This window comes from Bos mutus, chromosome 1 (genome assembly GCF_027580195.1).
Source record: "Bos mutus isolate GX-2022 chromosome 1, NWIPB_WYAK_1.1, whole genome shotgun sequence".
NCBI lineage: Eukaryota > Metazoa > Chordata > Mammalia > Artiodactyla > Bovidae > Bos > Bos mutus.
This window is the reverse complement of record NC_091617.1, coordinates 147,303,124-147,324,508: the sequence shown is the minus strand read 5'-3', so window position 1 is coordinate 147,324,508 and position 21,385 is coordinate 147,303,124. Positions and strand designations below refer to the sequence as shown.

Genomic DNA, 21,385 nt, shown 5'->3' with positions numbered 1-21,385 from the left:
GCTGGAGGACGCAGCGTGTCTGAGCGGTTCCAGGGCGAGTCTCTCAACACAAGAGAGCAGCCGCTGCATGCGCAGCGGGGTGGATGGGCCTTCCCAGGCCAGGGCACGAGTGGGGTGAGGGTGTGCGGCCAGCATGGAAACCGAGAAAACCCCGACTAGCTGTCTGTGCCAAAAATAAGTGCAGAAAGGGGAAAGTCCTCTTTACAGCAGTGTGCACATGTCCAGAGTTCCAAGTCAGCAGGGCTCGTGGATTGAATTCACACGTTTTAAAACCTGACAGTATCTGCCTCCACTTCGGTAGCTTAGCTGAAGACAGATGTCTCCCGGGTTGCAGAAAGCACCTCTTACTTTCAAAGGAAGTTAATATTTGTTCTGAAACCCACTATCACAGATGAACAAAGAGGTTTCTTTCAAATACTGAAAGTCCTGTTTGGAGAATTTCATCCCCTTGGCTGATTAAAAGAGGACTAAATATGCTGCATCCCTGACGTCTGAATTTTGCACTCTTTCCTTAAATGTCAGTGAGACACACACCACGCACGTCCTGGGCCCAGCAGTTTGATTGTTCATTCGCTGGTTCAACAAGTGTTTGCTGAGTACTAACTCAAAGCCTGCTTATTTAACTTATCTGCAGAGCACATCATGAGAAACGCTGGGCTGGAAGAAGCACAAGCTGGAATCAAGATTGCCAGGAGAAATATCAATAACCTCAGATATGCAGATGATACCACCCTTATGGCAGATAGTGAAGAGGAACTAAAAAGCCTCTTGATGAAAGTGAAAGTGGAGAGTGAAAAAGTTGGCTTAAAGCTCAACATTCAGAAAACGAAGATCATGGCATCTGGTCCCATCACTTCATGGCAGTTAGATGGGGAAACAGTGGAAACAGTGTCAGACTATTTCTGGGGGGCTCCAAAATCACTGCAGATGGTGACTGCAGCCATGAAATTAAAAGACACTTACTCCTTGGAAGGAAAGTTATGACCAACCTAGATAGCATACTGAAAAGCAGAGATATTATTTTGCCAACAAAGGTCCATCTAGTCAAAGCTATGGTTTTTCCAGTGGTCATGTATGGATGTGAGAGTTGGACTATGAAGAAAGCTGAGCACCGAAGAATTGATGCTTTTGAACTGTGGTGTTGGAGAAGACTCTTGAGACTCCCTTGGACTGCAAGGAGATCCAACCAGTCCATCCTAAAGGAGATCAGTCCTGGGTGTTCATTGGAAGGACTGATGCTGAAGCTGAAACTCCAGTACTTTGGCCACCTGATGCGAAGAGTTGACTCATTGGAAAAGACTCTGATGCTGGGAGGGATTGGGGACAGGAGGAGAAGGGGACGACAGGATGAGATGGCTGGATGGCATCACCGACTCGATGGACATGAGTTTGGGTGAACTCCGGGAGTTGGTGATGGACAGGGAGGCCTGGCATGCTGCGATTCATAGGGTTGCAAAGAGTCGGACACGACTGAGCGACTGAACTGAACTGAACTGAAAGCCAGGGGCCGGGCATACAGCAGTGCGGACAGAAAGGGTGTGATCTCAGAGAATTCCTGTCCAATTCTACTGGGGAGGATAAGCTACTGATCACAAATACTCAGGAACAGAGAGGAGAGGAACATGGTTCTTCACGGTAAATCGCAGAAGAGCCTGGCTTGGTCTAAAGGGAGAGAACGCTGTCCTGAGAAAATACAAAGGAAGAAAGTATCCCAGATGCAGGAAACGCCCAAGCAAAGGCCCTGTGGCAGCGAGGAATCCAAGAGAGCATGCAGGCCAGGGCGGCTGAGATGCATCAGATGGGCCGGAGGGCAGGGGGTGGGGGGAGACCCCACAGGGCCATGTGGACCCCAGTAAAGGCTCCCACCTTTATCTTGAAAAAACACAAAGCTTTAGAAGCACACGACTCCATTTGCTCTTTGTAGAAGGTCACTTTGGTTCTGAGTGGAGAACACCCTGGAAAGGGAGGCCTGTCATCGGGAGATGAGGGTAGTCCAGACAGGTGATAATGGGAGAGGGGGTTCCAGAGGCTCAAGGACCTAAAGCTAGACATGCCTTCAGGACAGACTGGCGGTGGGGGGAGGAGACGGAGGCCCCAGGTGAGCTCCAGGGCGCGGCAGCTTGGGCCTGCGAAGGGCCGACCCTCCTGGTGCGTAAGATTGCGGGGTCACCAGCAGCCACAAGGAAGGAGAGGCTGAGGCTGGCCGCTCCAAGGGGAGACTCGGCGACTCAGGGGTAGGGAGGGGGCCGTCTAGGTCTGGGGGTGCAGGAGATTCTCTACGGAAGAGGAAGTGGGGAGACACAGGGCTCCAGATGAGGCAGCGGGTGGGAAACCAGGCGGGCGTGGTGGGGCAGAGAGAACAAGGCGCTTCCCGGGCTGGAGGGCGCGGCCGGGGTCAGCGCCGCGGGCCTCGAGTTGAGGGCGCCCGGGGTCTCCAGGGAGCCGTACAGGGAACCGCCGGCTTAGGAGCGGGGCCGGGGACCGGGGCCGGTACAGGCCACCCTCCGGGCGCCGCCCCACGTCACAGCGAGGGCAGTGCCCACTGCCAGCCGTGCCCGGGAGGCGCAGGGCTGAGCGAGCGCCCTGGAGGGCGCGGGCTGCCCGGGGGCGCTCCTCCCGACCCGGCAGAGCCGGCCGCCGCCCTCCGGACTCCGGACCTTCCTGCTGGACGTTCGTACAGCGGCCCTGTGCCCCGTCCTGAACCCCGCCGCCCAGGTTTCCTCCGGCCCTTCCCTCGGCGACTGCACAGCGCGCACCAGAACCCCGGCCGGCCCGTCGGGGTCCCTCCTACCAGCGCGCACCCCCCCCCGCCCCGACGTGTTGGCTGCGGAGGGGCGGCGGTTCACGGCCAACCTGTTCACGGCCCCCATCCCCAGCACGCGAGGAGGCCTGGGGGGTGGTGCCAGGGGAAGGGTGGGGGTGTCTAGCGGGCTCTGCCCCACGGCCTGGCCGTGCCCGTCACAGGGACAGCAAGCTGGCCCCAGGGCACGGCCGCGCGGCCCCGAGGGTCGCCTGGGAGGAGCACCCTCGGGGGCAAAGCCTGGGGTGTGCAGCCACTGCGGAGGCCCTGGGCTCCGCCTCAGGGAAGCACGGGGTACACCCCCAGTCTCAGGGCGACTGCGCTCCCAGGAGGGTTCGGGTGACGTCTCAGGAGGGTGGGGCACGGCCTGGCCCTAGGACTCGCTCTGCAGGGGCGCCGCCCTGCGTCCACACCAGCCCTGGCCGCTCAGCCCTGCGGGGCGGGCCCTTCGGGGAAGGCGTTCTGGCAGGTTCTCTCTGCCAGGATCTCCAAACTTCCCACGGCTCCAGGGATGGGGCGCCGGCTGGAGCTCCGGCCAGCTCGCATGGAGATGAAGATGCAGAGGAACGGGGCGTGGGCCCCCTGCCCCGCCTCCCAGCAGCCCCCACTTCAGCCTCGGGAACGCAAACCCTGCCTGCCCAAGCACCCTCGCAGGAGGGGGCTGGCCACACGGCCCCCAGCGCCCCCACCTGCAGGTGACGTGGCTCATTTTGCTGAGGGGGCTCAGGGGTCCCCGGGGCTCCGCGGAGCCAGGCCCAGGGGGGCGGCAAGGTCGCTCACCTTCGATTCCTTCTTCTTGACCTTCTGAGGTAGACACGGCCTCTGGAGAAAGACGACCTGCTTGGTGGACACGGTCCCCTCCCTGCAACACACACGGGAGTGAAGGATAAGTCCTCTTACACCCGGGGGCGGGGGGCCCAGACCTCACATGGAGGCCGCCACCTCCAACTTCAGCCAGGCCAGCCACCCAGGGAAGGAAGGGGGCTGCCCAAGATGGAGAGGTCAGAGGTCATGAAGCCCCCCACAGCACGCACCTTTGCCTCTGGGGGGCTGTCTCACGGGCCCAACAGAAGTGGGCACCCCTGAAAGGCAGCTTCACGTCTGAAAACCCCCTTCCCCTGGTGTGGAATGACAGCTGGCATCTTGGCCAAATGACAGCAAAGTGCCTCAGTGAACACCGGCCGGGGGTGGGGCTCTTCCAAGTCTGTCTTTGGGGATGAGGCTTGGGGTGGGAGCTGGTTGGCCTGGGATGGGTGGCCAGTGAGGACCTGGGCCCAGGCTGAGGCTCCTGCTGGCTGTGTGTCCGGGTTTGTGACGAAGCCTCCCTGAGCCTCAGTTTCTTCATCTATAAAATGGGCACGATATCTATGCTTACCACCCCACAGGTAATTAGGAGGACTAGTTTGACAGCAAGCCCAGAAGACAGACAGAGGCCTTTCAGAGTTGGTAAGACTGGGATAAATCCCCAAAACAACAAAAACAATTCTGCCTCCCGGGATGCTCTGAGGACTAGATGAGACTGTACACGACGTGGCCGCTCGGCCTGGGGCACACTCTAGGTGCTGAGTTTCTTTCGCAAATGAGAGACCTGGGCCCCCTCCGCCCGGTGACAGGCTGGGTGGCAGGTCACTGGCTGAGCTGCCCGCGTGGGGAGGGGGTGCTCGGGGCAGGGGTGGTTTTCTGAGGTCCTGGGCCTGCCGTTCCTCGGGTGGAGAGCTGATGCCAACAGGATTCCACAAGTCACGCACACGAAGAGCTGGTCAGGACGGTGCAAGCTTCAGTAAGGTAAGCTGGTTATTGGTACCTGGTTGTCCTGACGACGGGAGTCGGCAGCACACAGGTGAGCTGCCAGCCGTAGGCAGCCAGCGAGTTCAGCAGGGGCACGTAGTCTGTCTGCACCTCCACACCCTGGGGAGAAAGGTCAGGTCAGGGCTGGGGCCGCCTCATCTCAGGGATGGGGAGGCACCACCCGGCCACCAACCCAACAAAGTGGAAGCGGGGTCATGCTCCGGCTCGAAGATGCTGCAAGAGCCTGGGGTCCAACTGCCATTGTGGGGTCTACCCCCTGCCCAGGTCTGTGCCATCGTGGGGTCTCCCTCCCCGCCACCCAGGTCTGTGCTGTCGTGGGGTCACCCTCCCCCTTGCCCCGGGTCTGTGCTGTCGTGGGGTCTCCCCTTCTCCCCCGGGTCTGTGCCGTCGTGGGTCACCCTCCCCCTTGCCCCGGGTCTGTGCCGTCGTGGGGTCTCCCCCTCGCCCCGGGTCTGTGCCATCGTGGGGTCTCCCTCCCCCCTGCCCTGGTCTGTGCCATTGGCAAGGGGTTTGAGCGTTTGTTTTGTTTCACTCTCCTCTGGACAAATCGCCTCCATGCGCATCACTCAAGAAGAAGCACAGTCACTTCACCTCCAGGACAGACCCAGGGCCCATGACCACACGCTGCTCACGGGGTTTCAGAGCCTCTTGTGGGAGTTAAACTACATCTGAGCGAAAATCAAGTCACTGCATTCAACCAGAGCGGCCACACACACACACACACACACAGAGAAATACACCACACCGCACACACACACCACACACACAATGCACACACCACACCACACACACACACCCCCCACCCCCACACACACACCACACCACACACACCACACAACACGCACACCACACCACACACACAACACACACCAGACACACAACACACAGAACACACAACACCACATACACCACACACAGCACAACACACACAATGCACACACCACACAACACACACCAGACACAACACACAGAACATGCACTAGACACACACACACCATACACACCACACACAGAACACACACACAACAACACACACAACCACACACAGCACATACACAGACACACATAAATACACCACACTGCACACACACACCAGACACACACACAACACACACCAGACACACACCACACACTACACACACACACAACACCACACATACCACACACCACACACTACACACACACACGACACCACACACCACACACAACACACACACAGCACATACAGAGACACACATAGAGAAATACACCATACCACACACACACCACACACAATGCACACACCACACCACACACACACACCCCACACAAACACACAGACACACATAGAGAAATACACCACACCACACACACACACACACCATACACACAACACATACACGACACCACACATACACCACACACATACACACACCACACACACAACGCACACACCACACACAGAACGCACACATCACACACAATGCACACACCACACAACACACACATACAACACACACTAGACACACATGACACCACACATACCACACCCATAACACACACCACACACACACAGCACAACACACAGTACAGACCAGACACACAACACACAGAACACACACTACACACACACACACACACACACACACACACACACACACACACACACACAATGCACACCACACACACACACCACACACAAACACACACCATACACATAACACACACAATGCACACACCACACACACAGCACACCACACACATACAACCACACACCATGCACACACCACACACACCACACAATGCATACACCACACACACACCACACACACCACACACATACCACACAACACAGAACACACTACACACACCATACACACTAACACACACACAAAACACACATCCCACACACACACCACACCACACACAGCACAACACACACCGCACAACACATACAATGCACACCACACAACACACACCAGACACACAACACACAGAACACACACTAGAAACACACACGATACCACACACATCACACACATACCACATACACAACACACATACAGCACAACACACAACACACACCAGACACACAATACACTGAACACGCACTACACACACACCACACACATAACACACACACCACACAACACACACACAGAGGGGGTAGACAGGAAGAGGACCCCACTGTGAGGCCCCTGCCTGGGCCCCCCACCCCCGACCCCATACCCTGCTTTCTCAAGAGGCAGGTGGACTTCTGACGGCAGCCCCACCGGGCCCTGCTCCCCTGAGAGGCATCCAGAGTCCTTGCATGCCGGGATAACCGCAGGACCCACTCAGGAGGACCGCAGGCCCGCCGAGGGGTGGACGGGAAGGACGGCTCAGCCCTGCCGCTGGGTTCCCGTCCTGCAGACACCAGAGGGTGCGCATGCGTGCGCACACACACACACATGTCCCCGAACACAAGACGGCCCGCTTGAAGGCCAGGAAGCTGGCCGGTCAGTGCAAAGGGGCTGGGGCCATCGTGGTGAGGGTGGGCTTCTGGGGGCTCAGAGGCTGGGGAACACGGTGGGCAGAGAAGGGAGGGCCTTCCCAGGGGGACCCCAGCATGAGCCGCACAGCGAGCGAGCGGGTGCAGGGCAGAGGCCTGGCCCACGGGGCTGGCGAGGGGGCCTCTGGGGACAGAACCGGGGGCCGAAGACAAAAGAAGGGCAGGCCTGCTTCCCCGGAGCTTCTAGAGCTGCCATGGCAGGCACCTGTCCAGGCATGGCCACTGCGCAGCCACGTCCCCCGGGAGCCTCCACTGCACACAGGAAGTCGTGGCCTGTGGCAACGGCTCTCCAAGTGCGGTTCCGTGAGCAGCCTCACCCTAGAACTTGTTGCAAACAGAGTCTTGGGACCTACCCAGACCTGCACAATCAGAAACTCCTTTTACAAATGGTGGGGCCCAGGGGGCTGTTTTTTTTTCCTTTTCTTAACTGAAGTGCTGCACGGGACCAGGACATGCCTGGCAGTCTAGTGGTTCAGACCCCGCACGTATCCCTGGTCAGGGAGCTAAAGCCTCACGTGCCGCCTGCTGGTGTGGCCAAAGAATTGCTGTCGACTTGCAATATTACACTCTTCTCAGGTTCACACCATCAGCGATCCAGCAGCTTTATAGATTATACTCCACACAAGCCATGTCGGCCACATGCATGCTCAGTCGTGTCTGACTCTGCCACCCCACTGACTGCAGCCTGCCAGGCTCCTCTGTCCAACGGATTTCCCAGCAAGAATACTGGACTGGGGTGCCATTTCCTTCTCCAGGGGAGCTTCCCAACCCAGGGATCAAACCTGTGTCTCTTGCACTGGCAGGCAGATTCCTTACTGCTGAGTCACCAGGGAGACTCCATATACAGTGATCACAAAGCACACATTTATTCCCTGTGCTGTACATTTCCATATCTTATTTTATACGTGATAGGTTGTACCTCTTAATCCCCTTCATCCTCTCCACTGGCAAACGCTAGTTTGTCCTCTACGTCTGTGAGGCTGTTTCTGTTTTGCTATATTCATTCATTTCATTTTTCAGACTTGACATGTAAGTGGAAACATATAAAAGTATCTCTCTTCCTCTGACTTACTTCACTGATAAGCATAATACCTCCTGGATCCATCTGTGTTGCTGCAAATGGTATCATTTCATTTTCTACGGTTGAGTCAGAGTCCACTGTGTGTGTACATATACACAGTGTGCATTACGTGTGCACATGTGTGTGTGCACACACACAAATACACCACTCGTTTTAATCCATATGTCTACTGACTCGGGTTTCTTCTGTATTTTAGCAGCTGTGACTCATGCTGCTATGGACACTGAGGTACACCTATCTTTTCTAATTAGTGTTTTCCTATCCTTTGGAAACACACCCAGGAGTGGATCATAAGGCAGCTCTATTTATTTTTTTTTAAAGAACACTTCTAATAGTTGAGGTGCAACTTAGTCTGCAGAAAACTGCCTAGGGAATCGATTAGGTTTCTTCTGATGACAGAAAAGAGTGCAGTTTTGTGGCCACAATCTCTCTGCTGTTACCTTGAATAAAGAGATGGGAATACCAGACCACCTGACCTGCCTCTTGAGAAATCTGTATGCAGGTCAGGAAGCAACAGTTGGAACTGGCCATGGAACAACAGACTGGTTCCAAATAGGAAAAGTACGTTAAGGCTGTATATTGTCACCCTGCTTATTTAACTTATACGCAGAGTAATCAGGAGAAACGCTGGACTGGAAGAAACACAAGCTGGAATCAAGATTGCTGGGAGAAATATCAATAACCTCAGATATGCAGATGACAACACCCTTATGGCAGAAAGTGAAGAGGAACTCAAAAGCCTCTTGATAAAAGTGAAAGTGGAGAGTGAAAAAGTTGGCTTAAAGCTCAACATTCAGAAAACAAAGATCATGGCATCCGGTCCCATCACTTCATGGGAAACAGATGGGGAAACAGTGGAAACAGTGTCAGATTTTATTTTTGGGGGCTCCAAAATCACTGCAGATGGTGATTGCAGCCATGAAATTAAAAGACACTTACTCCTTGGAAGGAAATTTATGACCAACCTAGATAGCATATTGAAAAGCAGAGACATAACTTTGCCAACAAAGTCTAGTCAAGGCTATGGTTTTTCCTGTGGTCATGTATGGATGTGAGAGTTGGACTGTGAAGAAGGCTGAGTGCGGAAGAATTGATGCTTTTGAACTGTGGTGTTGGAGAAGACTCTTGAGAGTCCCTTGGACTGCAAGGAGATCCAACCAGTCCATTCTGAAGGAGATCAGCCCTGGGATTTCTTTGGAAGGAATGATGCTGAAGCTGAAACCAATACTTTGGCCACCTCATGGGAAGAGTTGACTCATTGGAAAATACTCTGATGCTGGGAGGGATTGGGGGCAGGAGGAGAAGGGGACGACAGAGGATGAGATGGCTGGATGGCATCACTGACTCAATGGACGTGAGTATGAACTCCGGGAGTTGGTGATGGACAGGGAGGCCTGGCCTGCTGCGATTCATGGAGTCGCAAAGAGTCGGACACGAGTGAGCAACTAAACGGAACTGAAGCCCTCCCCTCATTCTCCACGAGGGGCGGAGAGGTCAGGGGGCTCTGAAAGGCTCAGCCCTGCACTGACACAGTTCGGAGGCAGCTGGACTGGGCGGAAGGAAGGGAGGCAGGTACAAAAACCAGTGGCGGAGGGGGACGGGAGGGCCCCATTCTGGCCCCGACCCTGGAGACCCCATGCAGGCCCCACCCCGTTTCTGCCCCACCCCCGGCACACGGGGCCCTCCATGGCAGGCCCGCCTTGGCCAGTACATCCCGGGCACTGGGCAGGGGCTCCCCGCCCTGCTGCGGCCGCTTTACCCTGAGAACCCGGGCCCCCATCCCTGCATTCTGGATTTAAGAAGGGAGAAAATGTTAAATCCACACTCGGGCTTTGCGAGGTTGTAATTACTCGGGTCTATCAAGAATAGCCTTCCCTCTTTATCAAGCGCCATGACAGGCCCACCACAATCAGACAGTCGCCATGGCAACCAGGACCAGCGCGGTGCTCACAAAGCCCGGGTGCTCACAAAGCCCGAGCGGCAGGATGGAGCCCTTTCACCAGCGTCCGGCCAGCCGGTTCTCTCCTCCGCGCTGTGCGCAGGCAGACAATGGGCACCCCGGGGGCAGCCTCGCCTGCCTGCCCAGACGGGGCTCCCAAGCCGGGCTTTGCTCTGCGCTCTTCTCCTTCTCCACCATCTTCAAGAGGAAGACGACAGGATTCCTCCTCAGCAGCCTTCGCCCTCAAGGTGGGGGATGCCAGCCAGAGGGTCCAGAACCATAAAGCCCAAAAGGAAAACAAAGAGAAAACACTGCAAAACATGGCCCTGGCCTGACGCAGCCCAGGGCTCAGCCCCAGGTGCTGCCAGCCGGCTGCACAGCACGGGTGGAAAAGGAAAATACAAACGGTCCGGGGGTGGGGGGCTCGCCCTGCCAGACTCTGCCACGCCCAACGCTCTGGGCCGCCTTGATGTAATTAAGGGTTCATGCGGTTTTCCACAGGCACCTGTATCAAAGCCGGTGTGCACATTATCAATAGTCAGAAGATGACGTTTCTAAAAACGACACGAGCCCCACGCAGTCAGGGGAAGCCGCTTTCAAGTCCGTTCGCTAGGAAAGGGGGTCGGGCAGGCGTCGGATGGAAGCCGCTCTCTGATCTGCTTTTCCATGACACTCCAGTGAGGAGAGACGCACACGCAGCACTCCAAAGCCAGCCCGCTGATCAAACGGAAAGACATTTCTGGGAACAGCAGCAAAAATTTTAATTAACTCTCCACTCTCCCGTGTGGATGCGGCATCTCCGATCACACCTGGAGTGTTAAAAAAAAAAATGGCGCACGTCCTGTGGTTCTTCGACTTGTACAAAAGGGATTCGTTTGTATTTACGGCTCTTTTTCCTTTGTTCCCGCCGATGCCTCCAGTGGCCGCGAATCCAGTGAAGAAACAGACATCCAACACAACCTTCCCTTACCCTCCAAAACCAGGACAAAACGCAGCGTTTACTAACAAACACGTGTGTCTTTTGATCCTTTCCCAAAGCCCCTGCAGCAGGGAATATTAGGAGGTAACGCCCTGGTCCAGTGAGAAAGTTTCTATACTGGTATCACTGCGCACCTCTCTTTTTCTCCTTGTTTCTTTTCTAGAAGGATCTGGGACAAAGGCAGCTTAAAAGACGACACTTTGTTCCTGACTCGTAACTGGAGATGAAGAAGGGAATTCAGTTTCCATGTCTGAAAGGACCTCTGGGCTGGTCTCCTGGCAGCCTTGGGGGTCTTTCCCCTCCATGCCTGGAGAGGACACGTGAAGCAACAGCCGAGAGGCTTTTGTAAACTGCTGCCGAAGCACCAATGCCCAGCGCTAACAGGCAAGGCATGTTTATATACGACTTCCTTATGTATCAACTTCAGGCCTCTTCTGATTTCCTACCATGGGACATGGAGGCTCACTGTTCCCCTTCACAATTCTTACTTTCTCTTTCCTGGTGCCCCCAATGGTGATAATGTAATTAAATCAAAAGTCTATGTTACTGCTGTTGCTGCTGCTAAGTCGCTTCAGTCTTGTCCGACTCTATGCGACCCCATAGACGGCAGCCCACCAGGCTCCCCCGTCCCTGGGATTCTCCAGGCAAGAACACTGGAGTGGGTTGCCATTTCCTTCTCCAGCTCTTCTTCCTACCCATCAGTAAATATCCCATGTGCCTAAATATTAATATATTAGTTCAGGGAGGCCTGGTGTGCAACTGAACTGAACTGAGAGAATCAATTCCCAGGCAGGTTGATAAAGTCCGGGGTCTCCAAGAAGGAGAGAGCCTCTGGGTCTGGGGCTTCTGAGGAGGAGAAAGGGGTCTGGAATTCTCAGGAGGAGGAAAGGACAAACATCTTTTTTTTTTTTTTCTCTAAATTCCTTAGTCACATAAAATGCTTTTTCTTTAAGCCCGGAACTCATGATTATACAACAAACAACTCAGTTTAAACTTTGTACCAAGGATTATATAACAACAATGTATCCTGCTTGAGGGCAGTTTCTCCTTCCTGAAAACCTTCTGACTGATCCTGATATCTTAGAATGTATATTATGGGAATGGGTCCCGTCAGTCAGTCAGTTCAGTCCCTCAGTCGTGTCCCCATGAATCACAGCATGCCAGGCCTCCCTGTCCATCACCAACTCCTGGAGTTTACTCAAACTCATGTCCATCGAGTCGGTGACACCATCCAGCCATTTCATCCTCTGTCATCCTCTTTTCCTCCTGCCCACAATCCCTCCCAGCATCAGGGTCTTTTCCAATGAGTCAACTTTTCACATGAGGTGGCCAAAGTATTAGAGTTTCAGCTTCAGCATCAGTCCTTCCAATGAACACCCAGGACTGATCTTTAAAATGGACTGGTTGGATCTCCTTGCAGTCCAAGGGACTCTCAAGAATCTTCTCCAACACCACAGTTCAAAAGCATCAGTTCTTTGGCGCTCAGCCTTCTTCACAGTCCAACTCTCACATCCATACATGACCACTGGAAAAACCATAGCCTTAACTAGATGGACCTTTGTTAGCAAAGTAACGTCTCTGCTTTTGAATATGCTATCTAGGTTGGTCATAACTTTCCTTCCAAGGAGTAAGCGTCTTTTAATTTCATGGCTGCAATCACCATCTGCAGTGATTCTGGAGCCCAAAAAATAAAGTCTGACACTGTTTCCAATGTTTCCCCATCTAATTCCCATGAAGTGATGGGACCAGATGCCATGATTTTAGTTTTCTGAATGTTGAGCTTTAAGCCAACTTTTTCACTCTCCTCTTTCACTTTCATCAAGAGGCTTTTTAGTTCCTCTTCACTTTCTGCCATAAGGGTGGTGTCATCTGCATATCTGAGGTTATTGATATTTCTCCCGGCAATCTTGATTCCAGCTTGTGCTTCTTCCAGCCCAGCGTTTCTCATGATGTACTCTGCATATGAGTTAAATAAGCAGGGTGACAATATACAGCCTTGACATACTCCGTTTCCTATTTGGAACCAGTCTGTTGTTCCATGTCCAGTTCTAACTCTTGCTTCCTGACCTGTAGATAGGTTTCTCAAGAGGAGAAACCTAGATCAGGTGGTCTGGTATTCCCATCTCTTTCAGAATTTTCCACAGGACTGGAAAAGGTCAGTTTTCATTCCAATCCCAAAGAAAGGCAATGCCAAAGAATGCTCAAACTACCACACAATTGTACTCATCTCACACGGTAGTAAAGTAAGGCTCAAAATTCTCCAAGCCAGGCTTCAGCAATAACTGAACTGTGAAGTCCCACATATTCAAGCTGGTTTTAGAAAAGTCAGAGGAACCAGAGATCAAATTGCCAACATTCGCTGGATCATGGAAAAAGCAAGAGAGTTCCAGAAAAACATCTATTTCTGCTTTATTGACTATGCCAAAGCCTTTGACTGTGTGGATCACAATAAACTGGAGATTCTGAAAGAGGTGGGCCTGGTAGGATCTATTGTTAAGTTCTAATCCTGTTATCCTAAAATGTAAATTGTGGGAGTGGGTGTGGTAAAATTTTCACAACCTCAAGACATTCTTTTGATTTCCTGTAATAACTAACTAAAAAAGTATATAGCTCCCTTGCTAACACTAGCGAGGGGGCACTCTCTGTCCCCCTTCTGATGTCTATGTCAGAAGGTTCCTCTGCCCCTTTTCTTACTTTTATATTAAGACTGCTACACAAAAGCTCTTGAGTGATCACGCCTGGTCCCTGGTCCCAAAGGTAAATCTTCTTCGGAGACCATGAATCCGACATCGTTCACCATAAGCTATCAGTTCTATTTTTTCCCATTTGGAGACCTCATTTCCAGAACGTTCTGTGCCCTTGCTCCAACTGGCGTGGATGCTCCTCTGGCCCAGGTTCTCCCTCCACACTGCCTAGGGAGGATGTCTTCTCCTTCTGGGTTTCCCCCTCATTTTGCTGGAGCACACCCTCTGCTGGCTTCCTAGGAAACCGTGACCTGGAAGTTATTTGCATCCCTGCATTCCTACAAGTGTCTTTCTCTTCACCTTTAACTAACCGTCTGGGTACAGAAGTCTAGACTGTGATCACTTTTTCCATCAATACTTTCAAAGCATCCCTCCACTAGCTTCTCTATGTCAGCACTGCTATTGTGATACCTGTGTGATTACTCAAGCTTTGTAATACTCAAGCTGTGTAGCCTGCTGTGCTGCGTTGGAACATTTTAGGATGTTTTTCCCCATTAGTTCCAGAATTCACAATATGCCTTCATGTGGGTGTTTTTTTTTTTTTTTCTCAAAGGGTGTACACCCAATAGCTTTGCCCTCAAAGGATTCCCATCCTTCAGCTCTGAAAAGTATTTTTTTTTTCTTTTCTTTGATAATTTTGCTCTCCATTTCTGTCTTTTTCTTTTCGGACTTCCTGTTAGTCAAAACGTAGGATTGGTATTTTAATTTTATGACCTTCCCCCCTGTTGTTTTCTTATTCTCGTCCCTGGTGGCTCAGTTGGTAAAGAATCTGCCTGCAATTCGGGAGACCTGGGTTCAATCCCTGGGTCGGGAAGATCCCCTGGAGAAGGCTCTGGCACCCCACTCCAGTATTCTGGCCTGGAAAATCCCATGGATGGAGGAGCCTGGTGGGCTGCCATCCATGGTGTCGCAAAGAGACAGACGCGACCAAGCGACTGTGCTTTCTTTTTAATTCTGTCTTCTTAAAAATGCCCTTTGTCTCACTCCCAGCCCTTTCGTTATGTTTTAAAATGCTCTGCTGTCCTATTTTCAGGCCCTGAAGCTCCTCCTCCTCTTTTGATCATTTCTTTTCTTATAGCGTCTTGGTTCTGTTTCACGGATACACATACTCTGTCTCTTTAAGTGGCTTCATCCGACCCTTGGATCGTGTCTACAGTTACTGGGCTGCATGAGGCACAGGTGGGAGCCAGGGATCTCACCACACTGTGTGCGGACTTCACTCCGATGCCTGTCTCCAGCTCTGCTGTTCATCCCACCCCCTGCAGGGGCTCAGGCTTCCAAGGCCAGCGCTTTCCTCACAATCCCTTCCTCTTCCAGGTGCGGCTTCCACCACTGTGCTAAGTCAATCAGCTTTTCTCCATGCACCCACCATCTTCGAGAAATCTGTTGAAATTACACAGCTTCCTCTTTCTCTTCTTCAGTCTTTTTGTTCTTATGGACACCCATCTATCCATCCATCCATCCACCTGTCTACATCTCTATGTATGTACGTATCTGTCCATCCATCCATCCATCTATCTACCTGCCTATGTCTCTATCCATCTAGCTACCTACCATCTATAGCCAGTTTTCATTATTTGTGGGAATTATGTACTACAATGTCACCACAACACTAAATTAGCAGATACTGAACCTGGGGAAATACAGGGTTAGCTTCCTGTGAACCTCTGGTCAGATATTTGGTCACATGATTAGTATATAACTTTGTTTAATGAGAGTTTCTGTTTAAAGACACCTGGCTTTAGTATATATCATGGATTCGTTAATACTGAACCTCACGCCAGCAGCACTGTAACTCGCTCATGAGCAAAGCTCCTAACACGTGCACTCGCTCTGTACGGCCCACGCCCGCTTTCCTGCAATTTGTGCCGCAGCGCCATGCTTGAGGACCACTCAAAACAGTGACGTCACCAACAAGGAGCACAAGCACGCAAAAACGTGGCCCTAAGTGAACTGCAGACGGGAACTGCACACCTGTGTGCAGCACGAAAGCTTTTTAGCCTGGAACGCGCGTTTGCCACATAATTGTACTAGAGAAGACACTTGAGAGTCCCTTGGACTGCAAGGAGATCCAACCAGTCCATCCTAAAGGAGATCAGTCCTGGGTGTTCATTGGAAGGACTGATGCTGAAGCTGAAGCTCCAATACTTTGGCCACCTGATGGGAAGAACTGACTCATCTGAAAAGACCCTGATGCAGGGAAAGATTGAAGGCAGGAGGAGAAAGGGATGACAGAGGATGAGATGGCTGGATGGCATCACCGACTCAATGGACATGAGTTTGGGTGAACTCCGGGAGTTGGTGATGGACAGGGAGGCCTGGCGTGCTGCGATTCTTGGGGTCACAGAGTTGGACACGACTGAGCGGCTGAACAGCAACAACAAGGCACGCGTCTGCAAGCAACTGCGGAAGCACCGAGAGTCCTGCCTTCGGGGTTAGAGATAGGTTTACCAAATAGGATTTGCAAAAATGGAATCCACGAATAATCAGGAGTGACTCTTACACACATCTATCTATCAAACATTCTCTTGGTATCAGTTCACTGGGATTTTTCAGAAGAAACAGATGCTGGTGTCCAATCCCCTACATCAACACAATTTTATTATTTAAATTTTTAAAGGGCCCATTGGAAGCCATTTCTAAATAGGTTAGAATCCAGAAACCACAAAGTAAAAATAATAAATCTGGTGACATAAAAACTCCTTCACCATGACAAAAGGTAAGCTATGCAAAGTCAAAAGACACATGACAAGACGGGAAAAGATTTGTAGCTCAAATTACAGTCAAAAAAGAGCTCCTAAAAACTGATGAGGAAAACATCCGGTAATCCAAATTTTAAGGTGGGATGAAGATGCAAAAAGAGTCACAGAAAAGGAAATTGAAACGGTCGTGAAGCACAGGAAACCATGCCGCACTCACAGTAAGAGAAGTCCAAACCCAAGCTGCCCTGAGATATCGTAGCTCCTCTCTCATGTTGGAATAACCCAAAAGTTTAACAACTACTTAGCTGGCGAGGCTGTGGGGAGCAGGGATCCTCACAGAGGCTGGCAGGAGGGCGGATTCAACCTCAGGGAGAACAATCTGATGGCACTGTTCATTAGATCTGACAGCATCTAAGTTACAAATACATTTGCCCTTTGACCCAACAACCTCACTTCTGGCAACGATCCTGTATATAAAAACAACAAACGGACACAGAGCTGTCCGCAAGAGCAGAGCCCTGAATGCCGCCTGTGCCCACGCACGTTGGGCTTGTTAAATGAATCACACAGGACCCACGTGATGGCTTGGGGGGTGTGGTAATGGCTGCTTGTGTACTGAACCAAGGCAAGGACCACAACCAGAGAGAACAATTCCTGTGGCAGAAAGCATAACACCCACACACTCCCTCCACGCATCTCCACATCCTAAACCCTGGGGCCTGGGAAGAGGCTACGTTCTACGGTGCAGTAAAAGGGATCTGGCAGATTGATGAAGTTATGAATCACCTGATGGGGAGATTTACAAGGTGGGTTTGGTGTAATCAAACGGGTCCTTAGGGACTTCCCTAGTGGTCTGAGGGTTAAGACTCTGTGCTTCCACTTCAGGGGTCGCTGGTTTAATCCTGGCTGGCGAACTAAGATCCCACATAATGCCAAAAAAAAAAAAGGAGGATGGTCCTTAGAAGGGAGGTGGCAGGGGGGTCAGAGTCAGGGAAAGAGAGGGGAGCAGAGAGCAGAGGGCAGAGTGCCTGACCACGAGCGAGCTGGCCTCTAGAAGTCAAAAGCGAGGAACAGACGGTCCCAGAAAGAAAGCAGCCCTGCCCACCCCTCGATTATAATCCCTTAAGACACGTTCTGGATTTCTGGCCTCCAGAACTGTTAAAAGACTAAATCTGCGTTGTCTTAACTTTGCAGTCACTTGTCACAGCGGCCGTAGAGCACCGACACACGGTCTAAAGCCAGGGAGAGGTCACGGTGAGAACGAAGGCTTGCAGGCCTTGGCCAACACAGGGCAGATGACAGCTCAGGAGGGTGAGCGTGACTGAGGACTGGGTCTCCAGGGCAGGCGGAGCAGACGTTGATAAAAAAAGCACTGAACCGGGAGGAACCGGGCCAGAGGGCTGTCCAGGGTAGGAAATAAATTTGAGAAGAAAAATCCAGGAACTCCTCTGGCAGTCGCGTGGTCAAGACTCCACGCTTGCACTGCAGGGGCAAAGGGTTTCACCCCTGGTCAGGAACTAAGATCTCACACGCCGTGCAGTGCAGACAAAGGAAGAGAAGGAAGATCCCCAGCATCTACTGCCTTGAGAAGGGACGCACCGCGGAGGCTGAGAAACCAGGTCGGGATGGACAGTGAGGGCTCGAGAGACCGCGGCCAGGGTGCTTCAGAGGGCAGGAAGCAGCGGCTGGTGTGTGAACACATTCTCGGGAAATTTGGGCTTCCCCGTGCCTGGGCCTGGCCTGAGCAGAGACCCTGGCCTCGATAGCACATGGGGAAGGAAAGATCATGCCCTCAGGCGATGGAAAGCGGAGCTCCAAGGACAGGGCAGAAGGGAAGGCCAACCTGGAAAGAGGCAACACTGCACCTCTCTTTATCAAATAGATGCATGCATGCATGCTGAGTCGCTTCAGTCATGTCCAACTCTGTGCAACTCCATGGACAGCAGCCCACCAGGGTCCTCTGTCCACGGGATTCTCTAGGCAAGAATACTGGAGTGGGCTGCCATTTCCCTTCTCCCTATCAAATAGAAAGCGGGCGCTACTTAACCCTGGGGCGGTCCTTTGGGAAACTCCCCGCGTCCTTCAGCATCCCAGGGGCAAGGCTCTCCTGGGCACCACTGTTCACCAAGCAATCTCTGCATCCAGTCTGTCTGGCTCTGTGCCAGGCATCTGGGAAGCGAAGCCACGCCAGCCTCTTCCGCTGCTGCAGGAAATCCTAGTCCAGGGGGTGTGGAGGGCAGACACACGGCCCCTCCCCAGAGGGGAGCCAGCCGGGTGCGCTGAGGAAGGAGGGCAGAAGGCCCCCTCTCTGGGGAAGGCCTGGCCCCTCTGAGCCAGCGGCAGCTGCAGTGGGCCTGCCTCCCTGGCCCCCGTCCCTGCCGAGGCCTCTCCCGGGACCACGGCTGGCAGGGACGACCGCTTCTGCCAGCCGATGCTGGGGCCCGCCGGAGACGCCGTTTCCCTCTTTGTTTTACACACAATGCCCCAGAAACAACATTTTGCTGATATGTAATTAGGCCAACATAATAGAGTCTAAGAAAGCCGACGGTCTCGTTTTCGACAACTTTGGCTTTCATAACGTTCAAAGAGAATACGTTAAAAAAAAAAGAAAGCAAGCCTAGTTCTCAGATGCAGAAAAGGGGGCAGAGGAAATAAATGCATGTGATGTGTGGAAGGCTTCCTTCCTAGGACTCCTTACCCACCCCTGCTGGTTCGCTCACGTCTCACCCTGATTTTCTCTACCATGCAAGAAAAACAGCAAACTCGGTAGCCCTTTGAGAGCCCAACAGAATAGCAATAATGACTGTTATTATTATTTGAGACACATTGTTTGCAAAGAATGGCCTCAGTGATTACTTGCCTGCATCCAGGCCTCTTGACAAGGTACATATGCAGCAATTCCCGTAAAGGGTCCACTTCTCCACCCCTTGAATCCAGGCCGGGCTTGGGACTTGCTCTGACCAAGAGCAGATGGTAGACATGACCTCACGCTGCTCTCAGCCTCAGCCGCGAGGGTGCTTGCTGTTTCTACATGCTCTCAGGGGACCGGGGACAAGCCCAGGCTGGCCTGCGGGAGGACGGGAGCCCCGCAGCCCAGGCAACCGGCAGACAGGAGAGATGCCGTCCTGAGCCAGTGGAGCCGCCGGTGGACGCTCCAGCACCGCAGAAGCACAGTGAGGTCAGAGAAGCTCGGGCCAGATGAGCAGAAACCCCCGGCGGACCTGCCCACTGACTGCAACAGCAAACGCTGCTCATCTCAGCTCGCCAAGCTTTGGGATGCCTCATTCCACAGCAGAAGTGGACACCGATCACGATTGTTTGAGAAAGAGCCAATTCCCCGGACAGATCTTTGGGAGGAAAATCAGAGGGAAAGTCACCTCATCAGACAACACTGCGAGAGAGACCGTAATGGCTACCGCTGAATGGAGCCAGACTGGCTAACGTCTCACCTCGCTCAGAGCTGGCAGCATCTTACCCTCATCTCCTCCGTGGCAGACGCACAGGGACCTGGCCTGGCACGGGGGCCCCGAAGCCTCACTGGTGACAAGCGACCGTGAGGCCGGGCACTGCCACCAGGGAGCTCTGGGAGGGAGAGATAAACGCACACACAGGCAGGTGTGCCAGCTCGAGATGCTGTTGGCCGCCTCCCACCACGCGCGCCAGGCTGGCAGGGAGCCTGAACCTGCCGGGCAAGATAACCCTCTCCTGGATTCCAGGCCGGGCGGGAGGCGTGGAGAGAGGGGCTGGGGGCTGCATACGCCCACCAGAGCTGCCTGCCGGGCAGAGTGAGAACCAGGTCCGGTGCGTTGACGACCAGGGCTCCCTGATTACACTGGAGATCCAACCCGTCCATCCTAAAGGAGATCAGCTCTGAAAATCCATTGGAAGGACTGATGCTGAAGCTCCAATATTTTGGCCACCTGATGCGAAGAGCTGACTCATTGGAAAAGACTCTGATGCTGGGAAAGATTGAGGGTAGGAGGAGAAGGGGATGACAGAGGATGAGATGGTTGGATGGCATCACCAACTCAATGGACATGGGTTTGAGTAAACTCTGGGAGTTGGTGATGGACAGGGAGGCCTGGCATGCTGTGGTCCACAGGGTCGCAGAGAGTCAGACACGAATGAGCGACTGAAATGCACTGACTGACGCTGGACGGGTCAAGACTGAGGGGGCACGGCTGGGGTGGACCCTGACTGTCAGGGGGCAGGTGCTGCTGCTCCGAGCGCAAACTGTTACGCAGCTCAAAGCCGTCACATCCTGCAGGCTGCTCCGCAGGGCCCGCGACCTCCAGGAGCACACATTTCACACACACACATGCTGACCACGTCTGGGGTGAGTGTGTTCTCTCTGGCAGGCAGCCTTGGAAACAGCTTTGTTTGATAACAATTACACAAGAAACATTTTCTCCATCCGCAGGCTCGCTAAGTCCCTTCCACTTTCTGGGAGGAGTGAGAGGAAATTAGGCTTTCTGGGAGTAACTGGGATTTGTCACTTTGTCTTTAGACATGAAGTCAACGAGGGATCGCGTTTTAAATCTTGCTTATTTTTCCACTGTATCTACAACCCAGAAAAGAGAGGATTTAAAACAGCCTTCCCAAAGTATACAATGAAAAGGGATTTATTTTGGAGTTGGTGGTGGCGGTGGGGGGGAAGTGTGTCAGCTAAAACTCTCAAACTTAAAACTACATCCAAGTTATCACCAGCTCTCATTCCTGACTGCTAACCAATAATCACAAAACGCTGGCCCAGAGGATGTCCCTGAGCAAAGGCTGGTTCAAAACCGCAGCAGAGGAGGAG

General features: G+C 52.9%; 1 protein-coding gene across 5 annotated transcripts in view; it reads right to left on the bottom strand.

Annotated features, from left to right (window-relative positions):
- RFTN1 (raftlin, lipid raft linker 1) overlaps nt 1–21,385 on the bottom strand; it is a 228,494-nt gene that overhangs the window by 6,566 nt on the left and 200,543 nt on the right. For all 5 annotated transcript variants that reach the window (XM_070377114.1, XM_070377103.1, XM_070377110.1 and 2 more), the window contains 2 exons: nt 4,605–4,708; nt 3,581–3,662 (listed from right to left, as the gene is read on the bottom strand). In XM_070377114.1, the coding sequence (XP_070233215.1) occupies nt 3,581–3,662; nt 4,605–4,708 (186 nt within the window). The remainder of the gene's footprint in view (nt 1–3,580; nt 3,663–4,604; nt 4,709–21,385) is intronic.